Genomic DNA, 19045 nt, shown 5'->3' with positions numbered 1-19045 from the left:
AAGTAAGTAAAAAGGAAGCATTTGGCTTAAGCAAAAACGGGTCTATTAATGGCAGAATCAGGAGAATTCATAAGGAGGAATAGAGAAATGGCAGAGAAGCTAAATTATTACTTTGTGGTTGTTTTCACTAAGGAAGATACAGGAAATCTCCCAGATGTAGAAATCCAAGGGACTAGGGGAAATAAAGGAGAGAATTTGGATGAGGTATATTTGGATTTTCAGAAGGCTTTTGATAAAGTCTCCCAAGGAGGTTGATTAGCAAAATAAAAGTACGTGGGACCGGAGGCAATATACTGGAATAAATTAAGGATTTGCTAACAAGCAGAATACAGAGTAGGAATAAATGGGTCATTCTCACGTTGGCAGGCTGTGGCTAGTGGGCTACCACAATAGTGGGGATCAGTACTTGAGCCCCAACTTTTCCCAATATATATCAATGATTTGGAAGTGGGGACTAATATTTCTAAGTTCATGGATGATACAAAGCTAGGCGGGAATGTGTGTTTTGAGGAAGATGTAAAGTGGCACAGGAGGATTTGGATAGAGTTAGCGAGTGGGCAAGAACATAGCAGATGGAATATAATGTGGAAAAATGTGACGTAATCCATTTTGGTAGAAGGAACAGAATGTGCAGAGTATTTCGTAAATGTTAAGAAATTAGAAAGTGTAGATGTACAAAGGGACCTGGGTGTCCTTGTCCATAAGTCACTGAAGGTTAACATGCAGGTGCAATAAGCTATTAGGAAGGCTAATGGAAGGTTTGTTTTTATCACAAGAGTATTTAAGTATAGGAGTATAAATACAAGTTCCTTCTCCTAAGCCTTACCCAAAACACTGCCTACAACTTTAGTGATACCATAATTTTAATCAAAACTTTCCTCTTTGGTTCCACATGGCACAAATGTGTGACTTCTTCAGTCTAGCCTTGCACTTCTCCCAGGTACTGCCTGCGTGGCTGGAATGTAAATTGCATTCCTACAGGTACTTGTTTGGTCTGTTTTTGTTTCAGATTCCAGCATCTGCAGTTTTTGCTTTTATCTTGTTTAGTCTAACCTGGTGCTCATCTCTTGATAACTGAATGCTGAAATAGATCCGCTCAGACTGCACCTGTTATGAAAATGCAACAACAACAACCTGTCCCTGCCTTCTCTCTGCCACATGTGCAACATTTGATGGGAATGATGCTGCTATCTATCAGATGCCTGGCCCATTCAGCTGGAGAAGGTGTTTTAGTTCTTCAGCAGTATCTTTTTGCCTCAAAGAAGCTTCCAAACAGAGGTGTTGACAATGCTGGGAACTCATCCACAATGTTCAAATTGCATTGCACCTGAAACTTGGTGGGGTCACTGCAGGGTCAATTAAGTGGGTGAAAACCCATCCCAACCACATTCCTGCCAATGACTGCACAAAGGTATTATTGCTGCTTTGCTTTTGGACACTTTTAACCTTCCTTATAAACCTAGGGATTCATAAATCTTTTCAAAAAATTAAAAATTATCATGTCCTCTATCATGAAATGCCATATTTATTTATTTAATGGACAATTTTTTAAAGTATGACGTCACATACTCTCAATACTCATTCAAGTGCAATGTGCGTGTGTACTTCTGTGTTGTAAAAATCTAAGAGGAAAGTGGAGTGTGAGAGCATAATTTCAAGTGATTCATTTCCCAGGTTATTGAATGGTGGCAGATGTGTGTTAAGTAAAGTATATTGTGCAAATATGAGGTTAGGGCCGGGTGAGGTTAGGGCCGGTCAAGGACAGTAGTGGGAACTTGTGTATGGAGTCAGTAGAGATAGGCGAGGTGATGAATGAATACTTTTCTTCAGTGTTCACCAAGGAGAGGGGCCATGTTTTTGAGGAAGAGAAGGTGTTACAGGCTAATAGGCTGGAGGAAATAGATGTTCGGAGGGAGGATGTCTTGGCAGTTTTGAATAAACTGAAGGTCGATAAGTCCCCTGGGCCTGATGAAATGTATCCTAGGATTCTTTGGGAGGCAAGGGATGAGATTGCAGAGCCTTTGGCTTTGATCTTTGGGTCCTCGCTGTCCACGGGGATGGTGCCAGAGGACTGGAGAATGGCGAATGTTGTTCCTCTGTTTAAGAAAGGGAATAGAAATGACCCTGGTAATTATAGACCGGTTAGTCTTACTTCGGTGGTTGGTAAATTGATGGAAAGGGTCCTTAGGGATGGGATTTACGACCATTTAGAAAGATGCGGATTAATCCGAGATAGTCAGCACGGATTCGTGAAGGGCAAGTCGTGCCTCACAAATTTGATAGAATTTTTTGAGGAGGTAACTAAGTGTGTTGATGAAGGTAGGGCAGTTGATGTCATATACATGGATTTTAGTAAGGCGTTTGATAAGGTCCCCCATGGTCGGCTTATGATGAAAGTGAGGAGGTGTGGGATAGAGGGAAAGTTGGCCGATTGGATAGGTAACTGGCTGTCTGACCGAAGACAGAGGGTGGTGGTCGATGGAAAATTTTCGGATTGGAGGCAGGTTGCTAGCGGTGTGCCGCAGGGATCAGTGCTTGGTCCTCTGCTCTTTGTGATTTTTATTAATGACTTAGAGGAGGGGGCTGAAGGGTGGATCAGTAAATTTGCTGATGACACCAAGATTGGTGGAGTAGTGGATGAGGTGGAGGGCTGTTGTAGGCTGCAAAGAGACATAGATAGGATGCAAAGCTGGGCTGAAAAATGGCAAATGGAGTTTAACCCTGATAAATGTGAGGTGATTCATTTTGGTAGGACAAATTTAAATGTGGATTACAGGGTCAAAGGTAGGGTTCTGAAGACTGTGGAGGAACAGAGAGATCTTGGGGTCCATATCCACAGATCTCTAAAGGTTGCCAGTCAAGTGGATAGAGCTGTGAAGAAGGCCTATAGTGTGTTAGCTTTTATTAACAGGGGGTTGGAGTTTAAGAGCCGTGGGGTTATGCTGCAACTGTACAGGACCTTGGTGAGACCACATTTGGAATATTGTGTGCAGTTCTGGTCACCTCACTATAAGAAGGATGTGGAAGCGCTGGAAGGAGTGCAGAGGAGATTTACCAGGATACTGCCTGGTTTGGAGGGTAGGTCATATGAGGAAAGGTTGAGGGAGCTAGGGCTGTTCTCTCTGGAGCGGAGGAGGCTGAGGGGAGACTTAATAGAGGTGTATAAAATGATGAAGGGGATAGATAGAGTGAACATTCAAAGACTATTTCCTCGGGTGGATGGAGCTATTACAAGGGGGCATAACTATAGGGTTCGTGGTGGGAGATACAGGACGGATATCAGAGGTAGGTTCTTTACGCAGAGAGTGGTTGGGGTGTGGAATGGACTGCCTGCAGTGATAATGGAGTCAGACACTTTAGAAACATTTAAGTGGTTATTGGATAGGCACATGGAGCACACCAGGATGATAGGGAGTGGGATAGCTTGATCTTGGTTTCAGATAAAGCTCGGCACAACATCGTGGGCCGAAGGGCCTGTTCTGTGCTGTACTGTTCTATGTTCTAAATGTGTACAAAGCATTTCCTGCTAAATATAGCATGAATGCAGTATATGGTTAAAACTGTAGGAGCTGATAGGACCCTTTAGCAGCATTATGTCAAGGGATCATTGCCCACTTTAAATTATTTGCTGGTTGATTTCTTCTGGATGTTGCTCTCAGCGAAAGGACATATCACCCCCAAGGTATTCAGGGAACTATTGTCCTCATCTCAGCAATGAAAATATCTGTGAAATATCTACATTTCAGGAAGGATTTCCCCACTTTAATATGCTACCTGCTGCTCCCACAACTGCACCCTCATAGCAGGACAAGGTCTGCATTATTAGTGGCTGCAAGGTTGAAGGCAATGCACATTGCTTTGTCACGCCAAATGCGAACCCTGCCCTGTACCAGAACAAAAATGATTCCACACTTGCTGCATTCAACTTGTGTGTGATCATGGGTAGTGAATTGAGCACATCAATCCCAAATGTTTATGATGATGCTGTCAGATGGAGTGGAAACGTTTAACCACAGGAATTGTTGGATACAAAGAACAAAAGAACAAAGAACAATACAGCACAGGAACAGGCCCTTCGGCCTTCCAAGCCCACGCCGCTCCCTGGTCCAAACTAGACCATTCTTTTGTATCCCTGCATTCCCACTCCGTTCATGTGGCTATCTAGATAAGTCTTAAACGTTCCCAGTGTCCGCCTCCACCACCTTGCCCGGCAGCGCATTCCAGGCGCCCACCACCCTCTGTGTAAAATACGTCCTTCTGAGATCCGTGTTAACCCTCCCCCCGGCCTCCTCACCTTGAACCTATGACCCCTCGTGAACGTCACCACTGACCTAGGAAAAAGCTTCCCACCGTTCACCCTATCTATGCCTTTCATAATTTTATACACCTCTACTAGGTCACCCCTCATCCTCCATCTTTCCAGTGAGAACAACCCCAGTTTACCCAATCTCTCCTCATAACTAAGCCCTTCCATACCAGGCAACATCCTGGTAAACCTCCTCTGCACTCTCTCTAAAGCCTCCACGTCCTTCTGGTAGTGTGGCGACCAGAACTGAGCGCAGTATTCCAAATGCGGCCGAAACAACGTTCTATACAACTGCAACATCAGACCCCAACTTTTATACTCTATGCCCCGTCCTATAAAGGCAAGCATGCCATATGCCTTATTCACTACCTTCTCCACCTGTGACGTCACCTTCAAGGATCTGTGGACTTGCACACCCAGGTCCCTCTGTGTATCTACACCCTTTATGGTTCTGCCAGTTATCGTATAGCTCCCCCGTACGTTAGTTCTACCAAAATGCATCACTTCGCATTTATCGGATTGAACTCCATCTGCCATTTCTTTGCCCAAATTTCCAGCCTATCTATATCCTTCTGTAGCCTCTGACAATGTTCCTCACTATCTGCAAGTCCAGCCATTTTCGTGTCGTCCGCAAACTTACTGATCACCCCAGTTCCACCTTCTTCCAGATCGTTTATATAAATCACAAACAGCAGAGGTCCCAATACAGAGCCCTGCGGAACACCACTAGTCACAGGCATTCAGCCGGAAAAAGACCCTTCCACTACCACCCTCTGTCTTCTGAGACCAAGCCAGTTCTCCACCCATCAAGCCACCTCCCCCTTTATCCCATGAGATCCAACCTTTTGCACCAACCTACCATGAGGGACTTTGTCAAACGCTTTACTAAAGTCCATATAGACGACATCCACGGCCCTTCCCTCGTCAACCATTCTAGTCACTTCTTCAAAAAACTCCACCAGGTTAGTGAGGCATGACCTCCCTCTCACAAAACCATGCTGACTATCGTTAATGAGTTTATTCCTTTCTAAATGCGCATACATCCTATCTCTAAGAATCCTCTCCAACAACTTCCCTACCACGGACGTCAAGCTCACCGGCCTATAATTTCCCGGGTTATCCTTCCTACCCTTCTTAAATAACGGGACCACATTAGCTATCCTCCAATCCTCTGGATAGGCTTGGGCTGTTTCCTCTCGAACAGAGGAGGCTGAGAGGACATTTATTGAGACGTATAAAATTTTGAGGAACATGGATATAGTGGATGGGAAATACCTGTTTCCCTTAGGAAAAATATCTATAACCAAAGGGGCATAGATTTAAAGTAATTGGTAACAGGAATCGAAGAGAATTTTTTTCACCCAGACGATGCTCTGGAACTCATTATTTGAAGAGATGGTAGAGGCAGACACTTCATCACGTTTATAATCCACTTGGATAAGCACTTGAAGGGCTCTAACTTACTGGGCTATGGACCAGGAGCTGTAAGGTAGGATTAGATTGAATAGCTTTCTTTTGGACACAGTGGACAAATAGCCTCCTTTGGTGCTGTAAATCTTTGTGTTTCTTTCTATTTTCTACCTTGGACTTCACTCACCTCTGTTCTTCTCCTAACTCAGTTCATTTGTTTCTTAAATCATCATATGCACATACAAGCATATGAAATAGAGTGGAAGTAGATAATTTGGCCCCCTGAAACAGCCATTCAATAAGATCATGGCTGATCTGTTTGTGTTCCACATTCCCCATCTATTCCCAATAACCTTTGATTCCCTTGCCTAGCAAGAATCTATCTACCCCTGCCTTAAAAATATTCAGTGACCCCATTTCCACTGCCTTCTGAGGCAGAGAATTTGTAAGTTGCACAATGCTCTGAGATAAAATAATTTCTTGTCTGATACTGTTGACTCTCAATTAAGAAGGTTCCAGGATTGCTTCTTCCTTGAATTTAGCTCCCTGAATTTAAAATAGTAATGCAGCTTTTCCTAAATACGATCAGTCATTGCTCTTAAAGTAATATATTGCATGAAGTATTGTTACACAAGTCATTATGTAAATGTAAGTATTACAGTATAACATTTTAAAAAGTTACCTTGAGTTTTGTTGTGTAAGCAGGGAAGTTGAGGATGTTGTGAGAGTTCCATGTGTTTGACCCTTTCTTGCAGGAAAACCTCCAGCAGCTTTGATGAAGGAGGATCAGTCCATGCTTTATGGGGCAAAACGTGATTGGTGTCTTTGGTCCACGGACCATCCAAAAGTTGTTGAGAGCTGGTCCTGTTCTCAAACAAGTCATGTTCACTGCGGCTTTTTTGAGACCTGTGTGCAAAGTGGTGTGTACTAGACTTACTGACTATGCTCTGAACTGTGCAAGGAGAATTTAAAAACAGAGGATTGCTAAGAGTTAGTGGTGGGAGGCTCTGTGTCCGTATTGGGGGAAGGCTTTTATATACTTTGTGTTTTTTGTCTGATGACTGCTGTTTCCGATTTGCTAGCTCTGCAGCCGTTTTCCTAAGTCTGTTCTCCTCCGTCCATTCCTCCAGGACATCACTATTGTTGGAATCCATTATGCAATCAAAGGTTGTTATAATGTCATCAACTTCAGAAGTTTCATCTCTTAGACATTTTTCCTTGTTTTTAATTTTCCGAGTGCCCTTTTTCTCATCCTTTTTCTTTTTACAGGAGAATATCTGGTTCAGTACACTGAAGCGTCCCTCTTTCTTCTTGCTGGTTTGAGAAGGTTGCTGTCTAACAGAGTCAGGTCTGTTTTCAACGAAAATTAAATTAAATCAAACTTTCTAGAATTTACAAACTGATTTTATCACATTTCTCATTAGTGGTTAATATTTAAAGCATGAAATAGCCATAGATTTTTATAGGTTTACAGCAATTTGTCATTCGACAAGCATTGTATAGGTCGGTCCATAGACCAAAAAGACATCAACCAAAGACATCAACTACATTTTATAGTTTTCTTAACTGTCTTCAGTTCCTTATTTCATTGGCCTGTTATTTGTAATTATTATGAGTTGTACATTTTTCTTCATAAAAGTAAAATCTTCACTTTACATTCCTTATTTATAGATATTGGCAAATACCGTTTAAGAGAAAGAAACATTTTATATGCCAAGCCATAGTGCCGACATTTCTCTACACCTTTGTCTCTCAGTTAGGGCTGAAGCTATCTGCATTGCCATTTTCAGTCTATTGGAAGAATGTGCATCACACTGGGTATTATAGGTCTCATGTCGATTCATCCTTCCTGATAAGATGAAGAACTATGCAATTTTGAGGTATGGTCTGGCATCCTAGCTGAGAACTGGCATCCTGATATGTCGCTTGATTGTTACTTGAATTGGACATTGTATTTTCCCCAAATCTTTAACTTGTGCCCTGTGCACTCCAGCCTAAGTGATTAATATATATTGGGGAAGAGCAAGGGTCCTACTGCCCCCTAGGAAACTCCACCATAAACCGTTACCCAGTCCGAAAAACAACTAGAATCCATACTTTATACTTCAATAATGTTTTGGAAAAATAGCATCTATATAAAACAAAATGTTTTGTCTGAAGGATCACAACATCCTCCAAACAATATTATGTATTCTTCAGGCTTGTAATTCAGACATTGAAAAGTACATGAGTGGAAGTGGGTGGATAATGTCATTTCTCATGCAGTTTAACTTGCTCTTAGTATATTGATTGTGCTTTAAAATAAAGACTAATTTTTGTTAATAGGTTCTTACAACTGCGCAAGTTTTCTCAGAAACACTAACCCCAAGAAAAGCTTCAATGACTTAGATGAGGGGAATGAAGGCATGGTACCTAAATTTGCAGATGACAAACAGATAGGTAGGAAGTATGTTGTGAAGGAGACATAATGGGAGCCATCTATTATAAGTGCCGAAAGAGCGTGAAAACAGGAAAGAATCGCGCTGATTTTTTGGGTGAGTTAAAAATTCAATCTTACCACTCTCTGAGGAAAAAATGAAGAAAGATCTGTTTCCCGCCAACAGGGTGAGGGGGTGGGGCCTAACCTCACCTGAAAGCCGGCAGATCACAGCAGAGAGCGCCATTGTGTATGCCCAGATCTCTCTATTCTGTGCAGTAGCACAGAACAGAGATCTGTTACTGCCTCCCCTAAGCTATTGGGAAAGTGTGAAGTTATTCACTTTCTGAAGAAAAATAAATAAGCAGAGTATTACTTAAACTGAAAACAACTACAGAATTTTGAGGTGCAGAGAGATCATAGAATAGGATCCCTACAGTGCAGAGATCTAGGTGCATAAGGCACAAAAAATTAGTTTGCAGATGCTGCATGTAATCAAGGAGGTTAATGAAATCCTGTTCTATATTATGAGAGGAATTGAACATAAACATAAGGATGTTATGCTTCAGTTGTACAGGACAGTGATGAGACTATCTTGAATACTTTGTGCAGTTTTGGTCTTCATATTTAAGGAAGGAAGTGAATGCATTGGAAGATGCTCAGAGGAGCTTAATGAGATTGCAAACCTGGAATGAATGAGTTATCTTATTAGGATAGGTTGGACAGCCTGAGTTGGCATTTAGAAGAGTGTGGGTTGATTTGCTTGAAGTATATAGCATCCTGAAAGGTTTTGACAAGGTGGAGGTGGAAAGGATGTTTCCTCTCGTGGGTGAATTCATAACTAGAGGGAACTGTTTTAAAATTAGGTGTGGCCCTTATAGGACAAGATAAGGGCAACTTTCAAACTCTCTGCCTAAGGCGGCTGTGGAAGCAGGGTCACTGAATATCTTTAAGGCACAGATTCTTGTCAGGCTGGGGAATCAAAGATTATTGGGGTACATGAGACTCTGGAAATCAAAACACAAACAGGTCAGTGAGTCTAACGTCAGTCGTAGGGAAATTACTGGAAAATATTCTGAGGAGAGGCAAGGATTAGTCAAGGACAGTCAGCATGGTTTGATTTGATTTATTATTGACACATGTATTACTATACAGTGAAAAGTATTGTTTCTTGCACACAATACAGACAAAGCATACTATTCATACAGAAGTAAAGGAGAGTGCAGAAAGTACTGTTACAGTTATAGCTAGGGTGTCGAGAAAGATCAACTTAATGCAAGGTAGGTCCATCCAAAAGATGGAGTTAAGAAAGTTAAGAAAGCCCACCAATGCCTCTATTTTCTCAGAAGACTAAGAGTCAGCTACGACTCTCACCAACTTTTACAGATGCACCATAGAAAGCATTCTTTCTGGTCATATCACAGCTTGGTATGGCTCCTGCTCTGCCCAAGACCGCAAGGAACTACAAAAGGTCATGAATGTAGCCCAATCCATCACGCAAACCAGCCTCCCATCCATTTTCTCTGTCTACAGTTCCCGCTGCCTCGGCAAAGCAGCCAGCATAATTAAGGACCCCATGCAGCCCGGACATTCTCTCTTCCACCTTCTTCCGTCGGGAAAAATATATAAACGTCTGAGGTCACGTACCAACCGACTCAAGAACAGCTTCTTCTCTGCTGCCATCAGACTTGATTTGATTTGATTTATTGTCACATGTATTAACATACAGTGAAAAGTATTGTTTCTTGCGCGCTATACAGGCAAAGTTCATAGAGAAGGAAACGAGAGAGTGCAGAATGCAGTGTTACAGCCATAGCTAGGGTGTAGAGAAAGACCAACTTAATGCAAGGTAAGTCCATTCAAAAGTCCATTCAAAACGGACATGCCAAATTTTCTAAGTCTTCTGAGAAAGTAGAGGCATTGGTGGACTTTCTTAACTATAGTGTCAGCATGGGGGGACCAGGACAGGTTGTTAGTGAACTGGACACCTAAAAACCTGAAGCTCGCGACCATTTCTACTTTGTCCCCAATGATGTAGACAGAGGCATATCTTCCACTATATTTCCTGAAATTGATGACTATCTTCTTCACTTGGTTGACATTGAGGGTGAGATTATTGTCGTCGCACCAGTTCACCAGATTCTCTATCTCTTTCCTGTACTGTGTCTCGTCATTGGTTGAGATCCGACCCACTACGGTGGTGTCATCAGCAAACTTGAAAATCAAGTTGGAGGGAAATTTGGCCACACAGTCATAGGTGTATAATGAGTATAGTAAAGGGCTGAGAACACAGTCTTGTGGGGCACTGGTGTTGAGGATGATCATAAAGGAGGTATTGTTGCGCATGCTTACAGATTGCGGTCTGTGGGTTAGGAAATTCAGGATCCAGTCGCAGAGGGAGGAGCCGAGCCCCAGGCCACAGAGTTTGGAGATGAGTTTCGTAGGAATAATGGTGTTGAAGGCTGAGCTGTAGTCAATAAATAGGAGTTTGACATAGGTGTCTTTGGTATCTAGGTGTTCCAAACCCTGCAGGACCAGGGAGATGGCGTTTGCTGTGGACCTGTTGCAGCGATAGGTGAACTGTAGTAGATCCAGGCAATCTGGGATGCCAGAATTGATTCATGCCATGACTAACCTTTCGAAACACTTCATAATGATGGATGTCAGAGCCGCTGGACAATAGTCATTAAGGCATGCTGGCTTTTCTTTGGTACCGGGATAATAATCATCGTCTTGAAGTAGATAAGGACCTCAGATTGTTGTAACGAGAGGTTGAAGATGTCTGCAAATATCCCCGCCAGCTGGTCCACACAAGTTCTGAGTGCTCATCCGGGTATCCCATCTGGGCCAGTCGCTTTCTGTGGGTTGACCTTCGGAAAGGCCGCTCTGACGTCTGCAATGGTGACCTCGGATATAGGTTCATCCGAGGCTTCCGGGGTGGAGGGCGTGCTCTTGCTGACCTCTTGCTCAAAATGGGCATAGAATGCATTGAGTTCATCAGGGTGGGGTGCGTTGGTGCTGGCAATTTTACATGCCTTCATCTTATAGCCTGTTACGTCATGCAGACTTTGCCACAGTTGGCGGGGGTCCGTGTGGCTAGCCTGGGACTCTAGCTTGATCCGGTACTGTCTTTTGGCATCTTTAATGGATCTCCTTAGATCATATTTGGCTTTCTTGTATAGGTCAGGATTGCCTGACTTGAATGCCTGAGACCTAGACTTCAGCAAGCAGTGGATATCCCTGTTCAGCTATGGTTTATGGTTGGGAAACACCCGGATTTCCTTCTTTGGCATACAGTCTTCTACACACTTACTAATGAAGTCAGTTACTGTAGTGGTGTACTCGTTCAGACTGTTCGCAGAGTTTTAAAATACTGAAAAAGCTTTGTTAGAGGGAGATCATGTCTAACAAATTTGATTGAATTTTTTCCAGCAGTTGATCAAGTGTGTAGAGGAGGACAGTGTACTTGATGTAGTCTACATGGACTTCAATAAGGCTTTTAACAAGGTCCCACACAGGAGACTGATCAAGAAGCTAAGAGTCCATGACACCCAGAGCAATTTGGCAAATTGGATCCAAAATTAGCTTAGTGACCGGAGGCAGAGGAAAATGGTCAAATGTTGTTCTTGTGACTGGAAGTCCCTGTATCCAGTAGTGTACTGCAGGGATTGATTCCTTGCTGTTTGTGGTGTACATTAATGATCTAGATGTGAATGTGGAGGGTACGATCAGTAAATTTGCAGATGACATGAAAATTGGTGGTGTGGTATTAGTGAGGAGGGAAGTCTTAGATTACAGGATGATATAGATGGGCTAGTCAGATGTCAACAGAGGCAAATGGAATTTAACCCCGAAAAGTTGCAATAATGCATTTTGGGAGGACTAACAAGGCAAGGGAATATACAATGAACGGTAGGATGCTTGGAAGTACAGAGGACCAGAGGGACTTTGGGTGCATGTTTAAAGATCCCTGCCAGAAGACAGTAGAACAGGTAAATAAAGTGGTTAAGAAGTATATGGGATACTTGCCTTTATTAGCCGAGACACAAAATATAAGAGTAGGGAGGTCATGATGGAGCTCTATAAAAGAGCTTATTAGACTACAGCTAGAACACTGTGTGTAGTTCTGGTTGTCACACTACAGGAAGGTTGTGATTGCACTAGAAAGGGTGCAGAGAGATTCACCAGGATTTTTCTTGGGCTGGAGCATTTTAGCTATGAAGAGAGGCTTAATAGGTTGGGGTTGTTTTCCTTAGAGCAGAGAAGACTGAAAGGAGACTTCATCGAGGTGTATAAAATTATGAGGGGCATAGATAGGGTGGATAGGAAGAAACATTTCCCCTAGTGGAGGGGTCAATAACTAGGGGACATAGATTTAAGTTAAGGAGCAGGAGATTTAGAAGGGATTTGAGGGAAAAAGGATGATGGGAATTTGGAACTCACTGCCTGAAAAGGTGTTAGAGCTGGGAACCTTTACAACATTTAAGAAACATTTAGATGAACACTTGAATCGTCATAGCATACAAGGCTATGGAGCAAGTGTGGGAAAATGGGATGTTTGATGGCAGGCATAGATACAATGAGCTGAAGAGCCTCTTTTTATGCTGTAAAACTCTACGGGTGAGGTTCTCTGGCCTCCCTACTGAACGTTTCTTAGCGACAGGATGCAGCCTGCAGTTGGCTGCTAGTGGAATCTTCTGGTCCTGCTGCTTTCAATGGGATTTCCCATGGAACCCACCCTTGCCACCGGGAAACCCATGGTGGGGTGTGCTGTTTGCGGGATCGGAAAATTCCATGGGAGTGAACAGCTGGAGGATCTCGCCCAATGACTCTATGACAATGACTCTGTGAGATCAACCATGATCTTATTGAATGGCAGAGCAAAGTCAAGGGGCAGAATAGTCTATTTTTTGCTCCTATTTTGTATGTTTGTATGTTATAGATGTCTTCAGTGTTGAAGAGAGGCTCAATCCAGTTCCTTGCAGATATAATTACAGAACAAAACCATCTATACTAATTTGCACTCCACGAAGCTGATGTGGGAAATGGGTTAAGTCCCATTAAGAAGTCTCACAACACCAGGTTAAAGTCCAACAGGTTTATTTGGTAGCAAAAGCCTATATATACCTATATATACCAAATAAACCTGTTGGACTTTAACCGGGTGTTGTGAGACTTCTTACAGTCCACTTAAGTCCCAGTGGTAAATTGACCAGGTAGTATTTGATACTAACATAATGCACTGAAAGTACTTAATAAACTTATGCAATTAACCAGCACTAAAATCTCTGGGCTTGATAAGCACCAAAAAGTATGAAGGCATCTATTTGAACATACATTGTACTATAACCGGTGCATTAGTGTTATATTTATCCAACATTCTTTTCTCATATTAATTGAAAGGTTTATGTGCAACCCACCTATTTTCCTGTGAGAACAGCTTGATACATGCTGTGTGCCCACAGTACATTGCATATGTCAAAGGAGTGTTTTCATTGATGTCCCTTGGACTGCTGTCCACCCCCAGCTGCATCAAAGATTGTACACAATCTGCTTTCCCTGCAGCAGCAGCCCAATGAAGTGGTGTCCTAGGGAAAAATAACGAAACACATTGAAAAAGCCAACAGTTGTTACATTTGAACAGCATTAGTAAATGTTTCACTGGTATTTAGTACATTGCACAACAATGACTTGTGAACACAAACCTCTGATTGAAATACAGTGGAAAAGTTAAATGGGGAACATTCCTTGGAAGAATTAAGGTGAGAAATAAAGCTTTCAGTATGACATATAAATTTGTTCCTAGTTATGAGGAGCAATTGGAAATTTGAGTCATTGCCAACAAACTGTTGGAAACTTATGGTATCAGGACTTGAAGCTGGAAGACCTGCGTGGCAACGCAGTATGTATGTAATCCTTCATTTTTAAATTGCTTTAAATGTTCAGGGCAGAAATGTAAGAGCAAATATCTCATATTTCATATCTATGGATATGAAATATCCATAGATATGAAATATGAGATATTTGCTCTTACATCTTGGATATGAAATATCCATAGATCTCTGAAGGTTGCCACTCAAGTGGATAGGGCCGTGAAGAAGGCCTATAGTGTGTTGGCGTTCATTAACAGGGGGTTTGAGTTTAAGAGCCGTGGGGTTATGCTGCAACTGTACAGGACCTTGGTGAGACCACATTTGGAATATTGTGTGCAGTTCTGGTCACCTCACTATAAGAAGGACGTGGAGATACTGGAAAGAGTGCAAAGGAGATTTACCAGGATGCTGCCTGGTTTGGAGGGTAGGTCTTATGAGGAAAGGTTGAGGGAACTTGGGCTTTTCTCTTTGGAGCGGAGGTGGTTGAGAGGAGACTTGATAGAGATTTATAAGATGATGAGGGGGATAGATAGAGTGAACGTTCAAAGACTATTTCCTCGGGTGAATGGAGCGGTAACTAGGGGGCATAACTATAGGGTTCATGTTGGGAGATATAGGAAGGGTGTCCGAGGTAGGTTTTTTACTCAGAGAGTGGTTGGGGTGTGGAATGGACTGCCTGCAGGGATAGTGGAGTCAGAAACTTTAGGAACATTTAAGAAGCAATTGGATAGGCACATGGATTACTTCGGGATGATAGGGAGGAAATAGCTTGATCTGGGTTTCAGACAAAGCTCGGCACAACATCGTGGGCCGAAGGGCCTGTTCTGTGCTGTACTGTTCTATGTAAAAGATGGCACCTCCAAGGTGCAGTATCCCTCAGTACTGGAGGGCTGAATTGTATGGTGGGCTTCACACCCTGATGTTCGGACCAAATGAGCAATCCCAAGACCTTCCTCACTAGCAGTGGTCTTAGATGGATGTTTTTACCAGATGCAGCCTCCTAATTATACATCTCTAGGCTTGCCATCAATAAAGGATGGCATGTGGACTTCTGGTGCTGCTAGCCCCATTAAAAAGCTGGCAGCTCTGAAATCCTACTGGGAGAAGTGGGCTCTGCTGAGGTAGTTCAAAGACATTGGAGACTTACGTATCCATTAAAATTCCGGATGGCTGAGGGTGAAAGGCCGATTGAGGGGAAATTCCTCCAGGAAAATTGTTGAGGTCCCAGGGCTGCCTTTCTCACCCAACCCACACGCTTTGGGCGAGAGGGCCTCTGGCTCCAATTTTTCTCCTGGCTGCTACAGGGAGGCTGCCTTCATGAAGCTGGCAGCCACCACACATGGGAGGGTGCTATTAATGGTCTCTGATTGTGGAATTATCTGTGCAAAAGTGTTAGCCTAGATTAGTTTTCAAGGGCATCATTTGCCCAGCCTTGAACTGTCGGGTTGGGAATTGAAGGCCCCTGCAGATGCAGTACTGCAGATTTCAGATATTTTGACATATTGCATGCAAATTTCAGAATTAATGGTGAGTCCAGGGATGTGGAGGTCCAGCCAATTTTAAAGTCAAGACTCATTCTGACTAAACCTGGATGATGGATGTACCTGGCTAATTGCGGGGGGCGGTACTATGGCAGCCGGTGGCACAGTAGCTTGAACTGCTGCCGCATAGCGCCAGGGATCCAGGTTCAACTCCGGCTTTGGGTAACTGGGTAAGCTTGGGTGAGCTTTTTATAACCAATGAAGTACTTTTGAAGTGCTTTTTGTCATTGTTGTAATGTTGGAAACAAGGATATTTCAGAAAAAGTAATGGTACATTTCCATGAGTTCTCTTAGACTGCCTGGCAGTCACCCATTCCTTTTCTGTCTGCATACTCAAACATGTGGGGTGATCATGTCCTAAATGTACCACAATGAATCCAGCCACTGCTCAAGTTCCAAAACCCAGATCTCAAGCTTCAGCTGCCAGTAACACATTCTGCAGATGTGTTCATCTCGGACACATGATGCATCCATGACTTCCCACATAAAGCAGGATAATACATTTCATTTTGCAAGGTTGAACTGCCATAAGAATGATTACAATTAGAATATTGCAGTAGAATAACATACCAGTTACTCACCAATTTGCTTATTTCCCTGTAGCAAAGAGCCTGAAAAAGGAAAGGAGCACCATCCGCACTGAACTCCCTCACTCACCAAACCCCCAGCTTGACACCCAGAAAGGAAGAGACATTAAAATGCAAAGTACTCGATATTGAAACAATTGTTCCTGTAGTAATTCAGTTAAATGCCAGTTTCCCGTCATCAAACACCCTTTATTTAGCACTTAAGGGAAGGGATGTGCGACCTACAGTTAGGCAGTCTGACCTCAGGACCTATAACACCGGTCCAGGTTGAGCAACAGGTTTAAAAACCCTCGCTGACCGCTTCTCATTGGGCGATCTTTCGCTCGCTCAATAAGAAGGCTCGTACTCCACAAAGCCCACAGGAAGATCTATTGATGATCCCCCATGGCCATCATAACTTCCCTCCCCCCTTAGGTCCATGTCTCTCCCAGCACCCCCACTATGGGAAGGTCCTTTCTGTTGCTTAGCGGTCAGTCTGATGTCTGTTAAAGGCAGGACTGGGTCAGGCGGTTTAAACAGTACAGGGGAGCTTCATTTCTGGAGGGAGCATCGCAGGGTTACCGATGCAAGTTCCTCCTCAGATTCCGTTTCAGCTTGGAAAGTTACTTCTTCAGCCTCCATTTCTGAGTCCCTGACTTCATTGTCCAGAGGGACTAAGGCGGAGACAGCTTCGAACTGAGGGCTGCCACTGTCAGCAGCCATCTCATGGCCAGGAGTGAGGCCTGCTTGGGCATAGCCTCCCTGGCTCTAAGATGGTCCAAGTGCTTAAGGTTTTACCCTGGACTTTGACCTTGCAAGATCACATTTTTTCCATAACGATCCCAGGGACTTAACTGGGACCATCCCTACAATTTCTCACATGAACCAGATCACCTGTTGTGAAAGTTCTTTCTGTCCTTGCAGAATCATAATTTCTTTTTTGATTTTCTTGTTGGTACTCTACTCTCCCCACGGTGAGCAGGGAGGAGGTAAAGGGGCAGGTACTGCACCTTCTTCGATTGCATAGGAAGATGCCAAGGGCAGGAAGTGAGGTGTTAAGTGTGATGGAGGAGTGGACCAGGGTGTTCCAGAGAGAATGGTCCCTGCAGAATGCTGCTGACCGGAGGGGTGAGGGGGTGAGAGATGTGTTGAGTAGCGGCATCATGCTGAAGTTGGCGAAAATGGCAGAGGATGGTCCTTTGAATGCAGACTGGTGGGGTGAAAAGTGAGGGACCCTATCCTGGTTCTTGTTGTGTGGCTTCACATGCACCTCCTTCAATCTGGTCCATTGCATTTGCTGCTCCCAATGCGGTCTGCTGTACATCAGAGAGACCAAATGCAGACTGGATGACCACTTTGCTGAACACCTTCGGTCAGTCCGCAAGCAGAACCCAGACCTTCCTGTCACTTGCCACTTCAACACACCACCCTGCTCTCCTGACCACATGTCCGTCCTTGGCCTTTTGTAATGTTCTCGTGAACTCCAACACAAACTGGAGGAACAGCGCCTCATCTTCCGAATGGGCACTTTACAGCCTTCTGGACTGAACATTGAGTTCAACAACTTCAGAGCATGAACTTTCTCCTCCACCTTCACTCCATTTCCATTTATTTTATTTCATTTTGCTTCATCCCATTCATCCATTTTATCATCCTTCCTTCTCACTTCCATTTTTCCACTTCTCCATTCCAGCTGTCCTTCTTGCCTCAAGGGCAACTACCATAATCCCCGGGCAGTCCCTTAACCATCTGTACCTCTGTTCTATCATTCATGCATTCTGATCACTTAATGGATACTCTGAGCATCTTCTCAGCCTTCTGAATCCTCATTTACATTCCCTTTGTTCAAGCCCCCCGCCCCCTCCCCCCCTCTCCCATCCCCACCCGCATAGTATAAATCTCTGCTGGCTCACTTTGCTCTTAGCTCTGAGGAAGGGTCATCTAGACATGAAACGTTGGCTCTATTTTGCTCCCCACAGATGCTGTCAGACCTGTTGAGATTTTCCAGCATTTTCTGTTTTTGATTTAGAATCCAGCAACTACAGTATTTTGCTTTTATTTTAGGTTTACATTAACACTACAATGAGACTCCTCTAGTCGCCACACTCCGGCGCCTGTTTACGGAGGGAGAGTTTAGCATGGCCAATGCACCCAACCAGCATGTCTTTCAGACTGTGGGAGGAAACCGGAGCACCTGGAGGAACCCCATGCAGACACGGGGAGAACGTTCAAACTCCACACAGACAGTAATCCAAGTTGGTAATCGAATCCGGGTCCTTGGAGCTGTGATGCAGCAGTACTAACCACTGTGCCACCTTGCCATCTGTGCGTGCGTGCGTGTGTGACTGCTTGAGCACCAAGTGCGTGATGTTGAGTGTTTATTATTTTCGTGGGGTTAATGGTTAATGAATTTCCTCTTTGACTCAAGAAACCTTGTTTGATGAGCTCCTGATTGCTCACAGCTTAAATAGTTAAATACATTCTGATTTGGAAATGGCATATCCTACTGAAAGATCAACTTGAACCTTTGTTGTGATCAACTGAGAAGGTTGAATAGAGGGGAGTCAATTCATCTCTTCTCATCTGGTTGTAACAGTTGAAGATTTAAATAAAAGCCTGCACAGATTTGTGAAGAGCAAATTGTGCTTAACCAATTTAATTGAGTTTTTTGATGAGCTAACAAGGCAGGGTTGATGAGGGTAACACAATTGATGTCATGTACAAGGACTTACAAAAGCATTTGATAAAGTGCTATATAACATGCTTATCAGCAAAGTTGAAGCCCATGGAATAAAAGAGACACTAGCAACATAGATATGAACTTGGCTGAGTGACAGGAAACAGAGCATGGTGAATGGTTGTTTTCTGGACTGCAAGACGGCATGGAGCAGAATTCCGCAGGGATTGGTATTTAGACCACTGCTTTTCTCGAT

General features: G+C 43.5%; 1 protein-coding gene across 1 annotated transcript in view; it reads right to left on the bottom strand.

Moving 5' to 3' along the window:
• The window catches only part of ankrd55 (ankyrin repeat domain 55), a 109270-nt gene that overhangs the window by 18582 nt on the left and 71643 nt on the right, over positions 1-19045 (bottom strand). Inside the window, exons 9-10 of the mRNA XM_078239754.1 lie at positions 13553-13720; positions 6399-7066 (exon numbers count right to left, since the gene is read on the bottom strand). Coding sequence (XP_078095880.1) covers positions 6399-7066; positions 13553-13720 — 836 coding nt within the window. The remainder of the gene's footprint in view (positions 1-6398; positions 7067-13552; positions 13721-19045) is intronic.

The sequence above is a fragment of the Mustelus asterias genome, chromosome 1 (assembly GCF_964213995.1).
Source record: "Mustelus asterias chromosome 1, sMusAst1.hap1.1, whole genome shotgun sequence".
NCBI lineage: Eukaryota > Metazoa > Chordata > Chondrichthyes > Carcharhiniformes > Triakidae > Mustelus > Mustelus asterias.
Note: the sequence above shows the minus strand (reverse complement) of the source record. Positions and strands in the feature narration are given on the sequence as shown.